Source organism: Gigantopelta aegis, chromosome 9, assembly GCF_016097555.1.
Source record: "Gigantopelta aegis isolate Gae_Host chromosome 9, Gae_host_genome, whole genome shotgun sequence".
NCBI lineage: Eukaryota > Metazoa > Mollusca > Gastropoda > Neomphalida > Peltospiridae > Gigantopelta > Gigantopelta aegis.
The window spans coordinates 45511196-45533463 of record NC_054707.1 but is presented as its reverse complement, the minus strand read 5'-3'; the positions used below and the strand labels follow the sequence as shown (position 1 = coordinate 45533463).

The 22268-nt window shown below is 38.8% G+C and overlaps 1 protein-coding gene across 3 annotated transcripts; it reads right to left on the bottom strand.

Annotated features, from left to right (window-relative positions):
* Positions 1 to 2372: 2372 nt before the first annotated feature.
* LOC121381441 (unsaturated rhamnogalacturonyl hydrolase YesR-like) lies at positions 2373 to 13230 on the bottom strand. 3 transcript variants are annotated; one of them, XM_041510756.1, is made up of 4 exons: positions 13024 to 13230; positions 7854 to 7891; positions 3156 to 4114; positions 2373 to 2797 (listed from the first exon to the last, which is right to left on the bottom strand). In XM_041510756.1, the coding sequence occupies exons 1-4, from the start codon at positions 13048 to 13050 to the stop codon at positions 2586 to 2588; spliced, it is 1236 nt and encodes a 411-aa protein (XP_041366690.1). In that variant the 5' UTR covers positions 13051 to 13230; the 3' UTR covers positions 2373 to 2585. The 3 variants fall into 3 exon arrangements, with proteins under 3 accessions (XP_041366690.1, XP_041366691.1, XP_041366689.1); XM_041510757.1 differs by lacking the exon at positions 7854 to 7891; XM_041510755.1 differs by lacking the exons at positions 7854 to 7891; positions 13024 to 13230 and adding an exon at positions 12743 to 13006.
* Positions 13231 to 22268: the final 9038 nt, after the last annotated feature.

Below are 22268 nucleotides of genomic sequence, written 5' to 3'. Positions count from 1 at the left end.
TTAGTCGGAATCATCTTACAATGCAGCAAACTCAGGAATGTCCCTTTAAACTCTGTACACAAGCTTGATAACGAGCAGGCACACACAAACACACGCACGCACGAGCGCGCACGCATCTATATACACACATATGGGCAAACACGCATACATTGTTAATTTTTGACGAGAGAAATTTTGAAAAACGTACTTCTTTAAAACATTTTTCTAAATTATGTTCATTTAGCTGTGTATGCATTGTAGGTCCTTTATCAAACATTGTGAGATACCAAATATATACCAACAAAAGATATGGTTATTTTAATCAAGGGGGAATTTGTTTAGAGCGAAATGCGTTACTTTTAATAAAATGTCTATTATTTGTTAATGTGTGATAACAGGTTTTCCCAATATATTTAACACGAATATGATAGTTTAATTACATTTGGCGTGTTTATATTGGGATATTTGAAACATGTTGAATATATAACGTTATTATTCAAAGTTGTTTGCGTTTCGTTTTTCTGTGGGTTTTCTTTTTTTTACATTTCAGGTTTATACTTTTAACTCTTGCATATTTATAGCAAACCAAAGGACATCGATTTATATTAGCACAATGCAAAGCGACACTATTAACAATAATTCCATTGTATATTTACATCACATAATTTTCAGACATCTGCATACACATTTTCAAAGAAGTGGTTGTGTAACGTATTTTGTTTATTACCGTATCTTAAAAACAATTACGTACGTGCATCTGCTAGAACTTATCTTTTTAGAGTTATAATTCGTAGCAAAATAAATATATTATCAAAACCTACCGTAACACGTATTTAATAAGCATTTTCCTACGTCGCAGACTATTTCAAGGATCCATCCTGGCAACTATGTGAGCAAAACGTTGTTTATCATGGTGCTTTCCGACTAGATAGATATTATTTGCTGGTAATTAGTGCATAGTATATATATATATATATATATATATATATATATATATACGTGTAAAATTGTGTCCATTACTAGACTGCGTGATGTGTATTTATGTTGATTGCTCTCTAATATAGATATAGATATAGATATAAATAGATAGATAGATAGATAGAAAGTTGATCGTAACTATTAAATTACATATGTAATTGTATCCGTTACACTGTGTCCGTTACACCTTGTCTGACAATGACACTGGACTCGCTGTTCCGATTTGTTTGCGTATTTTCACCAATAATGCATTTAATTGCATCGTCAGTATTAAATTAAATTTAATATACGTTATGATGTACGATTTGTTACCTGTGTTAATTCCACTGAAAATTATTAGTCCATGGGCCAGACCAGAATTTGGTACCACCCAGAGGCACACAGGCTTATAGGGTTATTTTGATAGGTCTATGCATGTAGATAATAAAATGATGTGATAGCCTTCCGTATCGAGTAGCTTTCTGTTGTTTTCACCCTAAAACAAATTTTGGGGGTAGGCAAAACGTAATTTAGAATAACTTTCCGTAGAATCATCCTATCATAGGAATCCAGCACTCAATATGTGTGTTGTGAATCCCTCTCACGACTACGTATCATAATATGCAAACGAACCTCAAACGTAGGTAGTCAGAGGTCAAAAGGTCACCGATTTTGGGTCGAGCTCAAAATTTGCGGATTTCAGCTTTGCCTCATCATCTATTATGACAGTTGCCAAAATCAGGCTTAGAAATGGCTGGAAACTGTGTCAGAAGGAATTTCAAACCATTTAAAGGCACCCATGTTCAGCCATCTTGAAAAATATTGAAACTGAAACAAACGAGCCAAGGTCAGTTTGTGCAGAAATTGATACTTTTATATTTTCTGTATAGTTAGTTTCATTATTAACTACTGCATAGGTCGTAGTTAATAATGCAGCTAGCGGTACAGAAAATCGCAGCTAGTCATTTAGTCAAATTAGTGAACACTTCCATTCGTCACAGTGATATATAAATAAACGCATTCATGTTAATTGCAAATATCAAAACATTTTAAAATTGTCCTTTTAACGAGTCAATGAGCCTCTTTTTCTTGGTCTTTCCAAGACGTGGTCATAAGTATTTCTGTTGACCCTAACAAATATTGTACATTTCCTTTTCTGTAAAAGAAGGAGATTGCGCACAATGTGACAAACATTGAAACAATAATAGATATAGGAAATTGTATTAAGGTAAAAAAATAAAAGAACAAATCGACGACTACTCCACGATTCAGTAGTAACAAAGGGCCCTTGTTGCAAGCGACTGGAGCTTGAACGCGCAGAAAGTAATTTAGTGGTTGATAGGGCCGCTTAATGCTATGCAAATCAAGGGCAGATCAGTATGTTTCTAATAGAGGCTACAAAAGATAATTAATACAATGTTTTGTGTCATAATGAGACAAAGTATTACTTTTATTATACATTTATTATACATGTACATTATAAAAACAATATAATATAGATTGCAGACTGTTACAGGAGATAATTAATATGTGTGTGTGTGTGTGTGTGTGTGTGTGTGTGTGTAATTAATATGTATGCAGACTGCTATAGAAGATAATTACTATATATGTAAATTGTTACAGAAAATAATTAATATGTATGTACACTGCTACAGAAGATAATTAATATATATGTAGACTGCTTGTGTTAGCGCAACGTGCACAGAAAGTAGGTATTGTCCGTTGACGATTTTGACGGCAGATGACGCCAGGAAGTTGTGATAATCTACAGCTGCATGGTACACGAAACCTATCCCGCCATTCCTGGTTTGTATGTAGCTAGTTCCTCGGTTTCTGTAATCAATGGGAGCTGGCAGTATTCCTAGGAAAACAAAACAGTATAATTATATTTTGCATGTTACGTGTAATATTAAATGTAGCTAGGCTAATAAACAACAAGAAAACAAAATGTGTATATTTTAATGCTTGAAATATATATCAAAATAATCATAACTGCAACCTTTTTTCTTCATTAAAAAAATCTTAGTTATATGCATATATATATATATATATATATATATATATATATATATATATATATATATATATATGCATGCATGCATACATGTGTGTGTGTAAAACTTGTTTTTTATTTTAGCATTAATTTGAATTGTATTTGATTATAAAGCAACTTGGAAATATGAAGATCCAACAACACAAATCTTTACAAAGCTACTTACCTGTTCCAACGCACACGCCATTAACAGTACCATCAGCTTTCAAGACTGTTTGCAGACCTTTCCATCCTCGATGTAAGTTTTCTTCGAATTCCTTTCTGTCTAACCACCCTTCGTTAACCGCCCTTGCTATAGAGCTGAGGGTCATCGCTGTACAGGATGTTTCCAGGAAAGACGTGTCATCATCCACGAGCTGGTGCCATCTTCCGTCTGAAGACTGATGCTTGACCATCCCTCTGGCGTGTCTTCTGAAGCTATCCATTATGGCATTCCATTCGCTCTTCAGGCTTTCTTTGAAGGGTATTAAGGTCAACAAGACCTCTACAGAAGCCGTAATACTCCACCCATTGGCGCGACCCCATTTGCAGCAAGACAGGGTCTTGGGTACCGTGTTCATTCCGTGAAAAAACAAACCATCATTTCGGTCCTGAAGATGCTTGTTGAAAGATATGCGTTGTTTGGCGATGAATTTGGCATATTCTTCATTTTTGAACATCCGGGACAAGCGAGCTAAAAGCGTGAAGCCCATATAGGTATCATCTAGCCAAAGATATGTTGAAGTGGTGAAGTTATTTCCTTTCCATCCTCTTATGCGCGAAAATGTTCCATCAGAAAGCCTAATTGGAAACTTAAGAACGTACTGTTCTGCAACTGCTAAGGCGAGATCTACGTCAGGGCCTGTCGTAATAGACTGTTCAGACGCTCTGTTCAGGTAGGCAACGGGGAACATGCCAATTCTGTCTCCTACAGCATGGTAGAATGGTACAGATATATTGTGTTGAACTTTGTAGCCAAACGAATTCGGGTCTGTTATATATTTGTTCAGAAATGTATTTAGAAGCGGTTTGTAATTTGTCCCAAATGTCTTGTCACATCGGTAAAGACCGTCAAATATTATTGATCCGCCATAGTCCCATGCGAAAAACTTGTTAGTTAGATTCGTCATCTTATCACCAGCTTTGCTGCAAAACAAAGTAGTAAGAGTAATTATAAAGGATTATGCGTTGTTTTAATATTAAAGCGCCATTCTTTGGTTTTATTTACAACCTTGGTCATTTTCAAAAGTGGTTAACGTGAACTAGACAACAGCTAGCGAAACGTCACGAACGGAATGCCGGTGGTGAATTCCCGTGATGCCTTCTGCATGATATTGCATTACTGTTTTTTATAATAATGTTATTTTTCTTTAACTACACCACCACTAGAGCACATTGATTAATTAATCATCAGCTGTTGGATGTCACACATTTGGCAATTCTGACAGTCATCAGAGGAAACCCGCTACATATTTCCTAATGCAACATGGTTTCTTTTATACGCACTTTCCAACAGACAGGACACCACGACCTTTGACCAGTCGTGGTCCACTGGTTGGAACGATATACCAATATGACTTGGCAATGTTACATAATATGTTTAAAGAAATATATTAGTCTGGCGAATAACAACATAAAAAAGACAGGATTGTGCACTTTGTGACACTTTGCAGGCACATACTACTTGGGTAACTGGATGTTTTCTGATATAGTGCCAATTGAACAGCACCTACAGCGTACTGCACACCACCACCACCCACCACCCCCAAGGTTGACCACATATATTTAAGAGGTGTTGACCATATATTCAGTAGTGTTTGTCCTAAATTAGGTTCCCAGTCTAGAGCACGCCGTAGTAAGATATTTTTGTTTCACCTCTGCCAAGGCACATGTTTAGGCGTATGCGAGGGATAGGGGTTGTGGTGTGGTATGGTGTATCAGGGTCGAAACCCCACCTGCTCCAAGCACATTTTTTTCTTTAAATATAGTATCTAGGGTAGCATAACCTGATCCCCTAAAAAAGTCGCTAACCACAATAGAGACCACCCTGCGCAATTTCCTGTACACCTGCCTGGTACCTTTCTCTTGCTCGAATTGGGAGTCCTCCATTGTGTTGTTTTTGTCAATGAAATGGAGTTTTGTACTAAGATGTATATATCCAATGGGACTGATTGGGTGCGAAGGCGTTTCTCCTTTCGGCAGCAAGGACCATCAGGGTGGATTCTTTCGTAGCATGATACCGGCATCTGTGGTGTAGTTGTTAAGTCTGGAAGGTACTGGGTTTGCAGGTCGGTACCTGCTCCCACTAGGGGAGGGTGTTAATCCTACTTTTTTGAAACCCCCAGTCTAAAATATGGACCATGTGGCAACTTTGGCGAATCAAAGAGAATTCTTGGAATTTGACCCCGGAAACCCCCCTGTACACACCCCCCCCCCCCCCTCCTGAAGATTCGGAACCTCACAAAAATGGTCAAAAATTGAATTTCTGACCACAAAAGTCATAATTGGGCACAGAATTTGCATTTTTGTGTGGTTTAAATCAAGGTTTTGAAGAACTGAGCTGACATATGACGTCAGAAGAAATAATTGTAAAATCCAAGATGGCCGAAGTCCAAGATGGCGGCCAAAATGCTCTTTTCTTGCACGATTGTTGAACTTGGTTAATAGGTAGCCTTGTAATATGTCTTTACATAGGTTTTTGGGGTCGCTGAGTACGAATGTAGCGTTAAAACAACGTTTCGAGTAAGTTTTGTGTCATAACTGAGTGTATGGTGTAGTATATTGATTGTCTGAAACAAGTACTGCTGAATAAAATGTCTTTGAAATGTCTCATCAACCCAGTCAGTATCACATGTCCAACCGTCAGCCAGAAGCAGCAATAGTGACCATCGGCAACAGGATATTTGGACGAAAATGGAAATTTCACGACGAGTCCGATAACATTGATCTAGACACTTTTCCTGCACTGAAAAATGTCAGAGAGGTGGGAAAGAGTATAGAGGCCCTAGCACTGGACGAGATCGTCAAGGAGATAATGATAAGTGATGAACAAACTGGTGTGACTTACAGCAACGATGGGTCTAAAAAAACAAGGTGTGGGATCCTTCTCTGTACAGGGACTGACAGTGAATGGAGTCTATAGATCATTACCAACCCTGTCAATTGCGAGTGAAAGCAAAGCAAATTTAGCAGACTTAAAGATCACTATCCTAGAAATGCTTGAAGCAACAAGTGGAGTGGACCGAAAAGCAATCTTCGAGAGAATGGACTTCGTAATCACTGATCAAACTGCTCATAATTTCAACGTGGAGGAGATGGTCGCCAGAAAATTGGAGTCGCAGCACTCCCCAGGACATCTATTTTATAACGTGCATCCATCTCTCATGTTCAATAGAGTGATAACTAAACTGTGGAATGACATTGAGAACAAAATTGGTCGTGATAAGATATACTCAAGCTTTTTAGTCAATGGGACCACTAACACGTCCACAGTGACGGAGCAATCCTTGGATTGTATAACCCGGTTGATCAGTCATTCGTTCGATCACAAAGCATGGAACAAAGCGAATGAGTTTGATTCATTTATTGCTCCCAGGCAAAATAAAGTTGTTCGGTTGCAAGATGAGCGATTCAACAGTCTCACGGTCACATGTGCTATTGTTCTCTATCACCTGGACGATGTTTCGTTGTTCTTAGAGAAATTCGAACATGTCACAAACCAGTTAGCCTGCATTGTCAGGTGCTTTGTGGATTTGGATTTTTTGAAGGTACTGTACTGTGTTGGAGCACTGATAGGCCTACACTTAGTGGAGCCTTTTTTGTCTCTGACCGCTTCAAGCAACACGTCTTACTCAACACTGATACCAGCTTTCAAGCAACTTTACACCGATCTTCTGACCACAGACTCATCAAAGCTGATGAATTTAGATTCCCAAGCATTCCAGTTTGTCTCAGAAAAAAGATTCAAAGGGTGTAAGTACGACAAAGATGTTTGCGACGCAATAGTCAACACCACGATGGAGTTGAAAGACGAAGTGAAAGATGTACTAGATATGATTTTGCCAAAGCTAGCCGACGGTTTCAGGAGACAAAAAGGTGAAATCTTTGGATTTGGAGATGGGGAAGGGACTTCTGAATATGCATTGTCCAGGATGGATGCTGAAAAGTTGGATAAAGCGCCTGTACATAACCTTGCTGCCGAACGCAGTGTTGGTTTTATAAACTATGAGCTACAAAGGCGTGGAGCCAAGCAAATCAGATGTGTCTCTAGCTGCCAAGTCGAAAAGCAGAAGATTTGATTGAAAAGCGTTCGACGGGCTCATATCGTGCGTACAGAAGGACTGTTTCTAGTGGCGGAAGAATTCCCGAAATAGTCCAGGAATGGGAGAAGAAACAGAGGGAGCTGATAGAGAACGGTATGGCATCTAAAGAGGTGGAAAATATGTCGGTGGATAAAAGAAGAAATAGAGACCTACAAGAAATGAAACGATATGGTGGACCTTTTACAGCTGTAGAAGAAGTTGACATGTACATGGGCGACTCCTCAATCGATGACGCTGAGAAAAACAAGAGACTTTACCTTGAGATTCGCTATGCCAGGGACACTTCACTCTCCATTCCAAAGACAAGTGACATTTTCAGGCAATTTTTTTTTACAAAAATCTGCCTAGTCTAACCTACGCAACAAACTTGAAACTATATCTCAGCAACGTTACATGCAAAAATTCTGTTACTTTATCAGATTTTGTGTGCGCTGTGAAGTCTCTACAAACATAAAGTCGCTTGTATAGACTTTCAACTGCACATACGCGTGCAACTGTAGAAATTACAGGTGTTGAAAAAAGTATCGGATGCCGCTGAGAATGAACATACCAATTATCCTTACCTGAAATTAATGTCTTGAGATGTTATGGTTGGGTATTTCTGTAAAAAAATAATACATTTATAATGCCAAATTTGTGTTCAGTAACCCAAAAAACCTATATAAAGATGCTGTATGTATTACATGCCTATGAATAGATATATTTAAAAAAAACATACTAAAAAGGGCATTTTTGGCCGCCATCTTGGATTTTCAAACATCACTCTTGATGCTATATTTGAACACAACTTTGTCACAGACCTGCATTACGCAGCAAAAAATGGAAGTTTCTGATTTCCAATCTGCGTTTTATGGCGGAAAGTCCATTTTCTGCTCAATATTGTGGGTCCCAACTTTCAGAGGGGGTGTACAGGGGGGTTGCCGGGTTTAAATTTCAATTTTCTGTTTTGATTCGTGAATCTTAGTTATGGCTCCAAATTTTAAGCTGGTTTCTTTTTTGAATTTCTGACAAAAAGCAAAATAACACCCTCCCCTACTCCCACCCAGAGCGAGTTTTAACGAATCAATGTGTAGGTGTAAGTCCACTACCACCTCTTCTCTCTCACTAACCACTAACAACTGTTAACTAACCCACTGTCCTGGGCAGATAGCCCAGATAGCTGAGGTTTGTGCCCAGGACAGCGTGCTTAAATCTTAATTGGATATAAGCATGAGAGTAAGTTGAAATGAAAAATGTATCATGATTCCTTGTCTCCACCTCATTTTTCAGCTGATTTTTTTCGACTGAATTGGTGACTCGTATGACGGCCATTCTGCAGAACGCCACCGTTTTATACCTACTTGCCTCCAGCCTGTTCTAGCAACATTGAAAAATTGACTGCACCACTCCAAGATGAAATATGAAGCTGGGTCAGCTGCTGCTACTCTTTTTAAGACTTTATTTCGTTTTATATCAGTACCATCGTGTACCCTCCGGAGCTGGGCCCTTCCGCATTATACCCACCATGACGGCTGGTTTATACCCTAGTCTAATTCTCTCATGATCAGACGAATCCAGCTTCTGCACATAGCACTTCACCTTTCTCACAGCAAGGACACTCAGGGGCTTTCTTGACTGGATGCAACCCATCTGGTCTCTACTAGATATGCCTCTTAATGGCCTTAACGAGGCAACACACGTGGATATATAGATCAGACTTTAAACCTTTAGACCTTCGTTCAACATTTTATGTCTAACTTCTATCACCCTCCCCGACTTTGTTAAATAGTCTGATTGTCCCTTGTTTGTTTCTTTTTACTTTTTGAATGTCCTTAAATGCTTCACATTACAGATATGTTCGGCGGAACAAGTCAATTGGTTTTGACCTGTTAATATTTTATTCAGGAATGCTTTTTCAGTAAATGCTAACCCAAATTGTTCATAGTCCGCTATTAATCCCCTTTCCTTCGCTTATTGTTTTGGGTACAAACCCTGGCTTTGTTAGATGTAACCATCTAAACGCAGTTCTACCTACCTACCTAGTTACCTACCTAACTACATACGTTAATTATGGCCAACATGGGTAAAATGCAGGGTAGGAATTAAATTACAATTAAATATGTTAATGGTTTAGTAAAATAGTATTGTGCTTTTCTGTTCATTGATTAAGTTTACATCTAGGTACATTTGTAGGCTTTCACCCATACTTCTTAGAATAGCACAAGAGCTAGTGGGGTGTTTATGTAACCAAAAAGGTCCAAAAGGTCTGAGGGTATTTTGCAATACCCTGCTATGTGTAGTTTATGGAATGGGGTATCTTAGTTGCCAACTATTCCGATATTTAACAAATGTTGATGTTTTTAATAACAGTGTTAAAATCGGCGCTATGGAGGAATTAGGGGTAGGGATAACTAAAATGTCTGTAGTTCAGTCAATATACCAGACAGAATAGCAAATGACTTCTTATAGGGTGTATAGTACCAAATCAAATCCCATAGATGACAATAGTAACATATGTGGCTAAAACTCCTACCTGCAACGTATCAACCGACATAAACGCCACGGATATAAATACTACCACCCCTCACACTTAAAGTGAATCAGAAAAAAATAGGGGTCAAGCTGCTCGTTTCTGAGATAACGGGTAGCGTCTATGACTACCCTAGTTCCGCACAAAATTCGAGTACTTTTTTTCACAAGTACCCCATACATGTTTCAAGCACAAGGCAACTTGACACATTGGCACTAGATGAAATAAAATTGCATATTTTTTTTACCCAGATAAAACTATTATTTTTTACAACCAACACACTCACATTTATAACCAATCACAGGACTTGTGGTGTTCACTTCTCTATCAAAAGTTGGGTGCACCTCGAACTTTGACCCAGCCGGAAGTTATTTGGTTTAGTACTACAGTACTACCTATATTAACGCTACTGGTATCTACTATATATTCGTAGAATTTAAAACAACGTAAATATTTTCATTAGGTCAGTCGTTGGCAAAAGGTCACCATTTTGGACCCGTGCTATAAATCTGGGCCTTATTTTGGTCAAACTTCTCTCTCGTTTCTGTAAAATGTGGTTCATCAAATCAAATCAAATCAAATCAACTATTGTTGTTTGTGGAAGACAACAGATTTAGTTAACTGGTTCCTGCCACCGAGTGTAAGTTAAAATTTAACAACGTTCGATTCGTTTTGTTTTTGATTTTGTTTTGGGGTTTTTTTTGAGGACCGGTTTGTCAGGTATGTTTGCACAGCAATATTATTAAATAAATGTTAATTTAATGATTAAATAAGAATATTTTTTATTCAAATTTCTTTTAAAAAGTCTATGGTCAAGTACATTTTTTTTGGAAAAGTTCCATCAGAAGAAATATATTATAGCGTTACGTGTTTTCGATAGGATAAGTGAAATATTTTTAAAAAAGCGAATGATATTTTCAAAAATTAGGAAAGATCAATATAGTAAATAGACCATCTCATGGTGTTTTTTCAAATACGATGTTCATGTCAGCTTGCGATGTGTGTAAACCATATTTTCTTTCATTGCTTCGCAATACGTGAAAAACATATTTCCACACATCACTCGTTGAAATAAAACCGGCCACGGTGGCGTTGTGGTTAGGCCATCGGTCTATAGGCTGGTAGGTACTGGGTTCGGATCCCAGTCGAGGCATGGGCTTTTTAATCCAGATGCCGACTCCAAACCTTGAGTGAGTGATCCGCAAGGCTCAATGAGTAGGTGTAAACCTCTTGCACCGACAAGTGATCCATAACTGGTTCAACAACGGCCATGGTTTGTGCTATTCTGCCTGTGGGAAGCGCAAATAAAAGATCCGTTGCTGCCTGTCGTAAAAGAGTAGCCTGTGTGGCGACAGCGGGTTTCCTCGAGAAAAAAAAAAACAGTGTCAGAATGACCATATGTTTGACGTCCAATAGTCGATGATAAGATAAAAAATCAATGTGCTCTTGCGGCGTCGTTAAATAAAACAAACTTTACTTTTTCTTCGTTGACATTAAAATCGTATTCGAAAAAACCCCATGTAATAGCCTCTATAGTATATATACAGACCACAGTTTGCACCTTGTTGTGTATTAATCGAATGCCTTATTAAGTGTGTAATCAAATAAATATGAGTTGATAAAAATGTATATTTATAAACCGTTGTATAATTGAAAACAAAAACTAAAGTAAATATGTAATATTGAGTGTGCTGTGTTTTTGTTATCCATTTAGATCAAACTATGCATGATGTGTTAGACATTACATGTGTAACCGAAAGTAAAATTGTAAATATTTTTGTCAATTTTCTGCTACATTTAAAACATTATTACTATTTAACATTTCTTAAATCCAATTCATCATGAATACAATATAATTATGTATAAAATGGATCAATTTCGGCAACTTTTGTGGCAAAGGATAAAGACACTACTGTTAGATAGGTCAAAAACGTTCATATTGGCATTATGCCAGATACGCTTTATCACTAGGTGGCGCTGAAGGGGATGCTGTTCAATTGGCTCTATATCTAAATATATCCAGAGGCCCAAGTACTATATCCATGCAAAATTGCTTAATTATAACACAAAGTGGCACAATTATATCACAAAGTGGCACAATTATATCACAAGGTGGCACAATTCTATCACAAGGTGGCACAATGCTATCACAAAGTGGCATAATTATATCACAAAGTGGCACAATTCTGTCGCAAGGTGGCACAATGCTATCACAAAGTGGCATAATTATATCACAAAGTGGCACAATTATATCACAAAGTGGCACAATTCTATCGCAAAGTGCACTATCTTCATTCTTATCCGCCTCACACCATAACATAAATTAAATATTATCAGTCGCGTGGTAGAAGGTGGATTTCGGAGGTCAAAACCCCACTCCGCTGAAGCAAATTTTCGTTTCAATACTTTTTCCGGGAGAGCCAGCTCGTTTTCCCCACCTTCCCCTATAAACGTCGCTCGCCACAGTCTAGACTCCCACCCCACCCCCACCTATAAAATTCCTGAACACACGCCTGATGATCAAAGAAAATTCACAGTTGATTATTATTGTTAGGATCGTTTCCATGTGTTCGGTTTTTTGACGGGCAAAGGCGCGGTTACAAAAACCTCTTCGTTCACAGCAATGGATAATTACAGAATCGATTTTTATGTGTTCGGTGGCGAGACGTAGCCCAGTGGTACAGCGCTCGGTCGATGCGCGGTCGGCGTGGGATCTATCCCCGTCGGTGGGCCCATTGGACTATTTCTTGTTCCAGTCAGTTCACCACGACTGGTATATCAAAGGCCGTAGTATGTACTACCCTGTCTGTGGGATGGTGCATATAAAAGATCCCTTGTTGCGAATCGAAAAGAGTAGTCCATGAAGTGGCAACAGCGGGTTTCCTCTCTCAAACTGTTTTTCTGATTTTATGTTTAAATTAGTGAAATATATTAGTAACTTACATGGCAAATTCCTTGGGAGTGTATCCTTCAGCGCAAACAAGTAATGTAAATGTTATACACCACGAAAGCAAAATCAGCATTTTTAAATATTTGGTACAAACTGAATAAAACGAGTATGTCCTGATCTGTGAAGCACACTGCTTCAAATACTGGACTCAAACAGTTACTAATGTACTACCCGCACGCTGTCAGTCCTTGAACTGGTGTAAACAAGTTAACATCACTCCAGTAGAAGGATTCGCGGTTAACATTTTTGTGTTGCTTACAAAATATGAACATACCTGTGTTCTGAAGATAACATGTGTCATATCAGTTTACTTTCCCTCCAACAACAGCTACGCTTTCTGCAATGTGAAATACAAAGTACATGGTGCAACCCTCTTGTTCAGTGCTTCGGTCAAAGTCTGTACACAAATTTGATAACGAGCAGCCACACATAAACACACACACACACACACACACACACACACACACACACACACACACACACACACACACACACACATACACATACACACAGAGAGAGAGAGAGAGAGAGAGAGAGAGAGAGAGAGAGAGAGAGAGAGAGAGAGAGAGAGAGAGAGAGAGAGAGAGAGAGAGAGAGAGAGAGAGAGAGAGAGAGATAATATGGGCAAATATTCCTACATTGTTAATTTTTAACGAGACAAATTTTGAAAAAGTATTCCAAATTATGTTCATTTAGCTGTGTGTGCATTGAAGGTCCTTTATCAAACATTATGATATACCAAGTATATACCAACAAAACATGGTTATTTTAGTGAAGGGGCATTTGTTTAGAGCAAAATACGTTACTTTTAATAAAATGTCCATTGTTTGGTAATGTGTGATAACTGCCGTGACAAATACCGATTAACTAGACGAGGTTGATATTTTACATATTAAAAAACACGAGTAGTGAATTCTATGTATCCTATAACACTTCTAAAATAACATTTTAATTAATGTATTTAGTAAATCACAGTACTATAGTCGCCGCCATCGGTAATATGACGTCATCACGATTAGCACAAATTAGTTTGACCAATCTAATTAAAATTAGCTCCACTATTACATGTGGATCTAACACCAGCCAGTTGGAGCTCATGTCCACCAATCAAAACCTAACTTGCAGAATCCTGCCAGTGATTTAAAAATAATTTGAAAACATTCCGAATTATCCTGAGGGAATACGACATGTTTCGTGTGAATTACGAATGCCTTATTTAGACCAGTAGAACTAATTTTAATCGGATTGCTAACAACACTGCGTAGTCCCCAATGTCCAGGTAACATTTCGTCTGTAAATAATAATTTAAATATTGACCAATCACACTTCGCCTTTTATAACGTTATTTGGGAGCATACAAATTCTAAAAATATCGGGCGAGTCTATTTTAGTGGTCGCAGGACAGCGAACCATACCAATACGTACGGGATGGGTTATCAGTCTTCAATTTTACATTAAAAATTATTTATTTTATAAAATAAAACATGTTTTAAGGCATTCGTAATTCACACGAAACATGTCGTATACCCTCAGAATAATTCGGAATGTTTTCAAATTATTTTTAAATCACTGGCAGGATTCTGCAAGAAAGGTTTTGATTGGTGGACATAAGCTCCAACTGGTTGGTGTTAGATCCACATGTAATAGTGGAGCTAATTTTAATTAGATTGAAATTTGACGTCAAGCATTTTAACTAAAGCTTTAAAAACGTTACGCCCAGGTACACATATCTTGACCGGTGCTTATAAACCTTAAAGTCTTGACTTTAAACTTTATAAAGTCCAGACTTTAACGTCATAGCAACGTCATTCAAATAGCATTACGTTAAAGTCTGGACTTGTAAGCAAATGACCCATCCACAGCAACACATTACCTAGAGACCTTGCAAATTTGCATACCATTATTAACCGGATTAATACAAAGAGATTATTATACGAGGATTTTTGTATTGCCGGAATGAATACTGACTCGAGTTTCATAAAATCAGTACGACTCACATGCGACTGTAATAATTTCTTTATTATCCATATTATTATTGTTGTTTTTCTTTATGAATAACAAGACCCAACTCAAAATATTTCAGCCGCAACTAGGAGATGATGAAATGACGTCATATTTCAAATGCAGTCTGAGCTATGACTGGATAAGCAACGTCATGTTATGACGTCGCTTCCCAAAATTACGTCATTACACTTTTTATTGCACGTGTGCTTTGTATGATTATTATTAACTCTGTATGTTGAACCACATGGATAATAAACTAAAATTATCACATGGATTTATCACATGGATTTCATGGGTAAGTTATAGGATAAATAACGTTATTATTCAAAGTTGTTTGCGTTTCGTTTTCCAGTGTGTGGGGTTTTTTTTACATTTCAGGTTTATACTTTCAACTCTTGCATACTTATAGCAAACCAAACGACATCGATTTATATTAGCACAATGCAAAGCAACACTATTAACAATAATTCCATTGTATATTTACATAAGAAGGTTTAATACATTAATATTAAACAGATTTATTGTAGTATTTTCCAACTGTGGTGTGAGACCTTCACTGGCTTAATAGGGTTACTAAATTAGAGTTATTCCTCCTGATACAAATTTGGGCGCAAACGGCCACTCTTAAAACTGTAAAAAATTAAACTAGCATTTAGCTAAAAAAACTTATTAAATTTAGCAAAAACTTTGTTAAATTGATTTCGATTACAATGCCCCTGTCACGGGGATTCTATAATGCCCGTAACTGAATAAAACACGATTGTCCAAATATCTTTCCTAACTGTATATCTATTAGATCTCTCTGTAACAGGCGGTATATACCCGCTGTGGCTCGTCTCTAGGTATGATCAGAGATACGATCTTATATAAAGTATATATTATTATAGCACGTTTAGTTCACTAGAAAACACAACAAAAACACAATACACTTTGGAATCTGTATTAATCTACGCTGACAAATGTACAGCCGTAGTAGTTAATTAATAACAACAATAATAACAACCCAGAACTGATCACTTAATTAGTTAATCTCTAGGTGTCTAGTTACACAATATGCGAATCACTTCACCGTGACACAACACCCACACGTGTGATAATTGAGAAACGCTTCCAGGAGAAGTTAACTAATAAAGGAATTACAGCTCTATTCCTAACGGGTTAATTTTTAATTAACCCTAACTACTCATTCAGTAACCTTGTAACACAGAATTAATACTGGTACCTATCACAATAAAGACAATAACCTACAGTTTACCTAGGTCTTCTAGGATGACTGGCTAAGCTTTATATTACCAAATACTCGTATAATGTTAGAACAAAAAGTCTACGATTTACTTCGTCAGATGACCGAAGACACTGTCTAAAGAATATTGGTATAATACAGTATTAAAATATTTAAAGTCACATCAATCACATCAAGGTTATACAACAGAGCAGAAATAAAAATATTTACCAAAGTCCAACGGACTACGGTACCTGGGAGCCGTCCTTTTTCGTTCTCCTCGATATCTCTAAAAACTAGCTATTTATTATAAAATCAGAAATCGCCTGGGGGTACAAGGCGGTACCTTCCCCTATCATCTGATATTCCACCTCTCCCAGAGACGCATTTTTCTCTTTGATCGCCAGACTTACTGACGCCATCGTTGCCAAATCACGATTGTAAAAACCGCACTCGCAGAGGTGTTACGTAACTACTCGCCACATGGCCTCCACACCTGGCTAAGAGTGTACGGTCGCGCGGAGGTATTACGTAACAATCGCCCATCTGGGCTAAGTGCATTTTGGAACTGCACACGGCCTTCTAAAACAATTAATATCGTCACAGGCGAAAAGAGATTAAGAGCATGTACCGTCACAGCCGCCAACCAAGAGGTTGAGAGGGACCACGTCTCGCCCTCAGGTTCCGAGGCGAGGATTGGGAAGGAGGACAGCGACTTCGACTCGAAGTTCGCGTTCGAGAGGTGCGCGTGCGAGTGGCATGGCCGTAAGTGCAGCGAGTAAAGATACACAGTCACGGACGGTGTCTGTTCCTCAGGTGAACGGACCAACAGATGTGAATGGGGAAGCAACAGGTAACATTTGGAATTACGCTTTGGCGGTTCCTGATAGTGTTTCTGTCAATAATTCCGATAATCTTACGCCGATTAACCGGGATTCGGGGACGGACCCAAATGCTATACGGGGTGGCGGGGGGGGGGGGGGGGGGGGGGGGGGGGGGGGGGGGGGGGGTGGGGGGGGGGGGGGGGGGGGGGGCTTCATGCAGTTAGGCGCAGGAAGCGGTGGGGGCAACCCCCGAGATCTTGCTTTTAGCCGAAGATGGACATAGCGGCCCATGGGCCAGGTCAATTAAAACAGAAGATCTGGGCGAATCAGTTGGGGGGTGGGGGGGCTTTTGTTGAAAGGAAACCATTGAATTGCAAGATTTTTATGGGGGAGGGTCCTTAGTTCTCAATGAAAATGGGGTCCTTGAAACACGACCACGTGTTTTCAAGGACAAAATATCCACTGTTGAAAAATGGACTGATGCATTCATAATTTCTATACACATCTATATACAAAAATTTCCTGCCAAGGCGACTGAATTGACCCAATATATGTCCATCATCAGAGATGTGTCAGCCAGAAGTCCGGGATCTGGATGGAGGGAATATGATGAACAGTTTAGATTGCGCCAAGCCATTGCCCAGCAATCTTGGTCAAAACTAAACACCGATCTTTGGCTGCAATTGCTGTCTGTACCTAGAGCCAGTGTGGCCAGCTGGACAAATTCCGACAACTGGCTCCTCAGGCAGATTCCAGGGAGACTTATTTCCCAACCTGGCTCTGGTCAATTTTCACAGTGAAATTGGAAGACTGCTAGGCACAAGTCTATCGAGCGGTACCCATGCTTGTTACAGTAATGCTATCAGAAGTTTGGCACAGTTTAGATCCTTAATGCATATGGGGGATATATGGCCGGTCCCTATTGAGCATTTACTATTATTCATAGGACACCATTCTACTAAGGGGTCAGCCCCATCTTCCATCGCATCTTACATATCGGGGCATTAGTTTTGTGCATAAAGTGCATCAGTGGGAAGACTCGACTTCCTTTTTTATTGTTAAAAAAGCTCTGGAAGGTTTGAAGAGGTTGCACTGGTGCCGGCCTGACTCTAGATCTCCCATTAGCGGGCTTGATATTTTAGCTCAAATGACACCGTCTCAGAATTGAGGCATATTTGTGGCATCTAGATATGAATTGTTGTTATTCAGGGCTGTGTATTGCATTGGTGGCTTTTTCGGTCTGTTCAGAGTGAGTGAACTAGTCTATACTACATCACATGCATCACATAGGCCTTGTTGTTTTTCTCCGATATAACATTAGATAATAGGCAATGTTTCAGAATTGATTGTGACTTTAAGATACTCCAAAACGGATCAAAGTGGTCGTGGTACAACATGGTGCATATTCCCGATAATATCAGGTAGTTCGGTTTGTACTCGTTAAAAACATGGCGAGTAGTTCTTGTTGGTCAGACCTGTCAAGAAGGTGGTTAAATCCTTGTTTGTCCATTGTGATAGAAAACCCCTCAATCAATATCAGTTCCGGGGGCAGTATTAACTAAAGTTAATTTCTTTCTTGGGTTTACCTCAGGCACACTACAAGTCCTCATTCCTTTCGAATAGGTGCTGCAACTACCTTAGCTATGAGAGGTATTTCGTCTGACACAATTCAAGTGTTGGGTCGTTGGAAGTCCACAGCTTTCCAAAAAATATGTTAGAGTTAATATGGAATAGGGTTATTGTTGCAGTGTACCAAGTCATGCGCTACTTCTGGTTAATAATATTCATTGAGTTTTTGCAGACGTATGGATAGTGGGATCTTCTATAATTTATTGGGCATCCAAGAGAGCAGCGGTGCAGTTGAACAGTCACATTACTGGCCTCGGTGGCGTCGTGGCAGGCCATCGGTCTACAGGCTGGTAGGTACTGGGTTCGGATCCCAGTCGAGGCATGGGATTTTTAATCCAGATACCGACTCCAAACCCTGAGTGAGTGCTCCGCAAGGCTCAATGGGTAGGTGTAAACCACTTGCACCGACCAGTGATCCATAACTGGTTCAACAAAGGCCATGGTTTGTGCTATCGTGCCTGTGGGAAGCGCAAATAAAAGATCCCTTGCTTCCTGTCGAAAAAAGAGTAGCCTATGTGGCGACAGCGGGTTTCCTCTTCAAAACAGTGTCAAAATGACCATATGTTTGACGTCCAATAGCCGATGATAAGATAAAAAATCAATGTGCTCTAGTGGCGTCGTTAAATAAAACAAACTTTACTTTGAACAGTCACTTACGGCTGGAGCGCCTAGGGGTGAATATTTCCTGGATGGGACGCCGTGGATTAAAGTGGGACGGCGCAATGTATAATATCAGGAAGAGGTTAGTGGAAAATCCCCCGCCTCAATACATTGTGTTACATGTCGGTAGCAATGATGTAACAGAGATAGCCACTGCAGAACTGTGTGTGAAGGTAGAAAGAGACATACACAGTTTGTCCCAGTCATTGCTAAGCTCTAAGTGTAAATTAGTTTGGTCAGATCTTCTTCCTCGTCTAACTTGGAGAGGGGGTAATTCAGTAACAGTAATAGAAAAGAAAAGGAAACGGGTGAATAGATCTGGGAGAAAAGCTGTCTTAGCAGGCGGGGGACGGGTTATCAGGCATGATGGACATTTACGTTTGACTGTCCACAGTTATTTCGAAGTGATGGGGTGGCATTTGGATGACATTGGTAATGCAATCTTCGTCAAACCTTGCAGGACGCTTTGGAGACGTTTCTTACGTCTACAAAGTTAATTTTTTCGTAGTTCTAAGTACTTTAACACTTATACTAGGATGACTGGGTTTGACGGATATGTGAAGACATATCCGTGTGGCATGATATGGTGGGCACGCATGTATGATGAACAGCTTTAATACTGTTAATTGCTATATTTATATGGCAGTTATTGTTGTGGTTGCTTTGCCATGGAATTTTACACTGGGAAGCTAGTCATCAGTTCTCACATATACCCAGGTAAATGCTTCCTATTGCCCTGCTATGTTGCACACTAGGGGGCGGAAACATGCTAAGGTTTACCCTGGGAGTTTTTGGTTGGAATGCATTGGTGGGGGTATATGTGAGTGGGTTAGTCTTTCATGTACATGTGTTTGGTATACTCTGCTATGTTGTACACTAGAGAGTTGTTGGGTGCTCTGTGTCCATTGCCGTGGTAGGTAGATACTCAGCAGGAATCCCACTTATGCGTGTGCATGTTAGTGAACTGCCCTGCTATGTCTCAACACTAGAGGGTAGTACCCAGAGAATTTGGAATATTGTTTGTAGTACATGCCTGCACACCATATGCTCTTGTCAAATGTGTCATTTAATAAAGAGCTGCGGCCATTTCATCCAAGTACTGCGTCATTGTTTGTTGTGGTATTTATAAGAAAATATCTTAAAATAAGAAGGTTTAATACATTAATATTAAACAGATTTATTGTAGTATTTTCCAACTGTGGTGTGAGACCTTCACTGGCTTAATAGGGTTACTAAATTAGAGTTATTCCTCCTGATACAAATTTGGGCGCAAACGGCCACTCTCAAAACTGTAAAAAAAACATAACTCCCACCCTCCCTACCCTATCCATCATTAACAAATGATTTGTATGTAAGCTAGTTTGCATAATTATATTAGATTTATGCTTATGTATTGGAGTTACTGCTATGGTCAAGATATATGTATGGATGGACATTGACGACTGATTAGTAGCTGTTATGTTTATCTACTATAAGTTCATGTGTACATATGCCTTATAATGTGGTAGTTCAACATTCTGCCGAAAGATTATATTTTCTTTCAGAAACCAGTGATTCAGTGTGTGTCTGTTAGTAATTGATGAAAACATTGTGAACATTCATTGACTTTAGTACGTGAGTATCACTTTCGCATGATGGAGTAATGCAGAACATTGGAGAAAGTGAGTTCTTATATTGCTTAGAACTATCAATTATGTGATGAATGGACGTTTTCAGCAAGATTCATGGACGGTATAAGGTGTTTTAGTTGCATCATTTAAAACTATTACTGTCGCGGTTCAGGCATGATATGGTGGGCACGCATGTATGATCAACAGCTTTAATACTGTTATTTGCTATATTTATATGGCAGTTATTGTTGTGGTTGCTTTGCCATGGAATTTTACACTGGGAAGCTAGTCATCAGTTCTCACATATACCCAGGTAAATGCTTCCTATTGCCCTGCTATGTTGCACACTAGGGGGCGGAAACTTGCTAAGGTTTACCCTGGGAGTTTTTGGTTGGAATGCATTGGTGGGGGTATATGTGAGTGGGTTGGTCTTTCATGTACATGTGTTTGGTATACTCTGCTATGTTGTACACTAGGGAGTTGTTGGGTGCTGTTGTGTCCATTGCCGTGGTAGGTACTCAGCAGGAATCCCACTTATGCGTGTGCATTTTAGTGAACTGCCCTGCTATGTCTCAACACTAGAGGATAGTACCCAGAGAATTTGGAATATTGTTTGTAGTACACGCCTGCACACCATATGCTCTTGTCAAATGTGTCATTTAATAAAGAGCTGCGGCCATTTCATCCAAGTACTGCGTCATTGTTTGTTGTGGTATTTAAAAGAAAATATCTTAAAATAATATAATTTTCAGACATCTGCACACACATTTTCAAACAAGTGGTTGTGTAACGTATTTTGTTTATTACCGTACCTTAAAAACAATTACGTACGTGTATCGGCTAGAACCTATCTCTTTGGAGTTATAACTCGCAGCAAAATAAATGTAGTATCAAAGCCTACTTTAATACGTATTTAATAAGGTATATATCTTTGGTTGTAACATTTATAGCAATAACAATTACATTTTATTTTATAAACAGCGACATTGTCTTGTCGAAATCAGGTTCTGGATAACTTGGGGCGTCTTTTAAGTCACGTTTATACACTCGTCTCGTGATCAATTGTTTCTCCTGCAGCCTCATTGATGTATGCTAGTCGATTTAAATTTGGTTATTCGCATTTAGCAATAAATTGAATATTTACGGCCAAAACAAAGAAGATTGTACTCATCCGCTTTTGGAATGTCTGTGAATACTGGCATAGATTGGTACCATTGCTATGTTAATTTTGGCGGCATTCTTTTATTTAAGTAATGTTACAGAGAGTAACGGTTTTTTTTTTTTGCGTAACGGATTTCGGTGCAACGGATTCTGTGCACACAACTTTATTCTCAGATAACTCAGTGAATAAATGTATTTTTGCTTTGGTCGGGAGAAGACCGCCTTCCAGTTATATTTATAAGAAACATCATTTGCCTTTCTATTCTATAAATTGGTCCAAATAGTGTAACGTGTTTGTTTTGTTTTCTTTTGTGGTTTTTTAAAATCAATTCCTGGGTTTGAAATTTGTTCAGATTATATTGACCGTTTTAATATACTTGGTAAAATTTAATAATATTTAATTTAAATA

What these genes read in the sequence shown, in the direction of transcription:
- LOC121381441 (XM_041510755.1), bottom strand. Translation starts at nt 12,822, where the DNA reads ATGCTGATTTTGCTTTCGTGGTGTATAACATTTACATTACTTGTTTGC. An exon ending in ACTCCCAAGGAATTTGCCAT is followed by an intron (nt 4,115 to 12,742) that starts GTAAGTTACTAA and finishes TTTGTTTTGCAG; the next exon opens with CAAAGCTGGTGATAAGATGA. An exon ending in TGGCGTGTGCGTTGGAACAG is followed by an intron (nt 2,798 to 3,155) that starts GTAAGTAGCTTT and finishes TTGTTTTCCTAG; the next exon opens with GAATACTGCCAGCTCCCATT.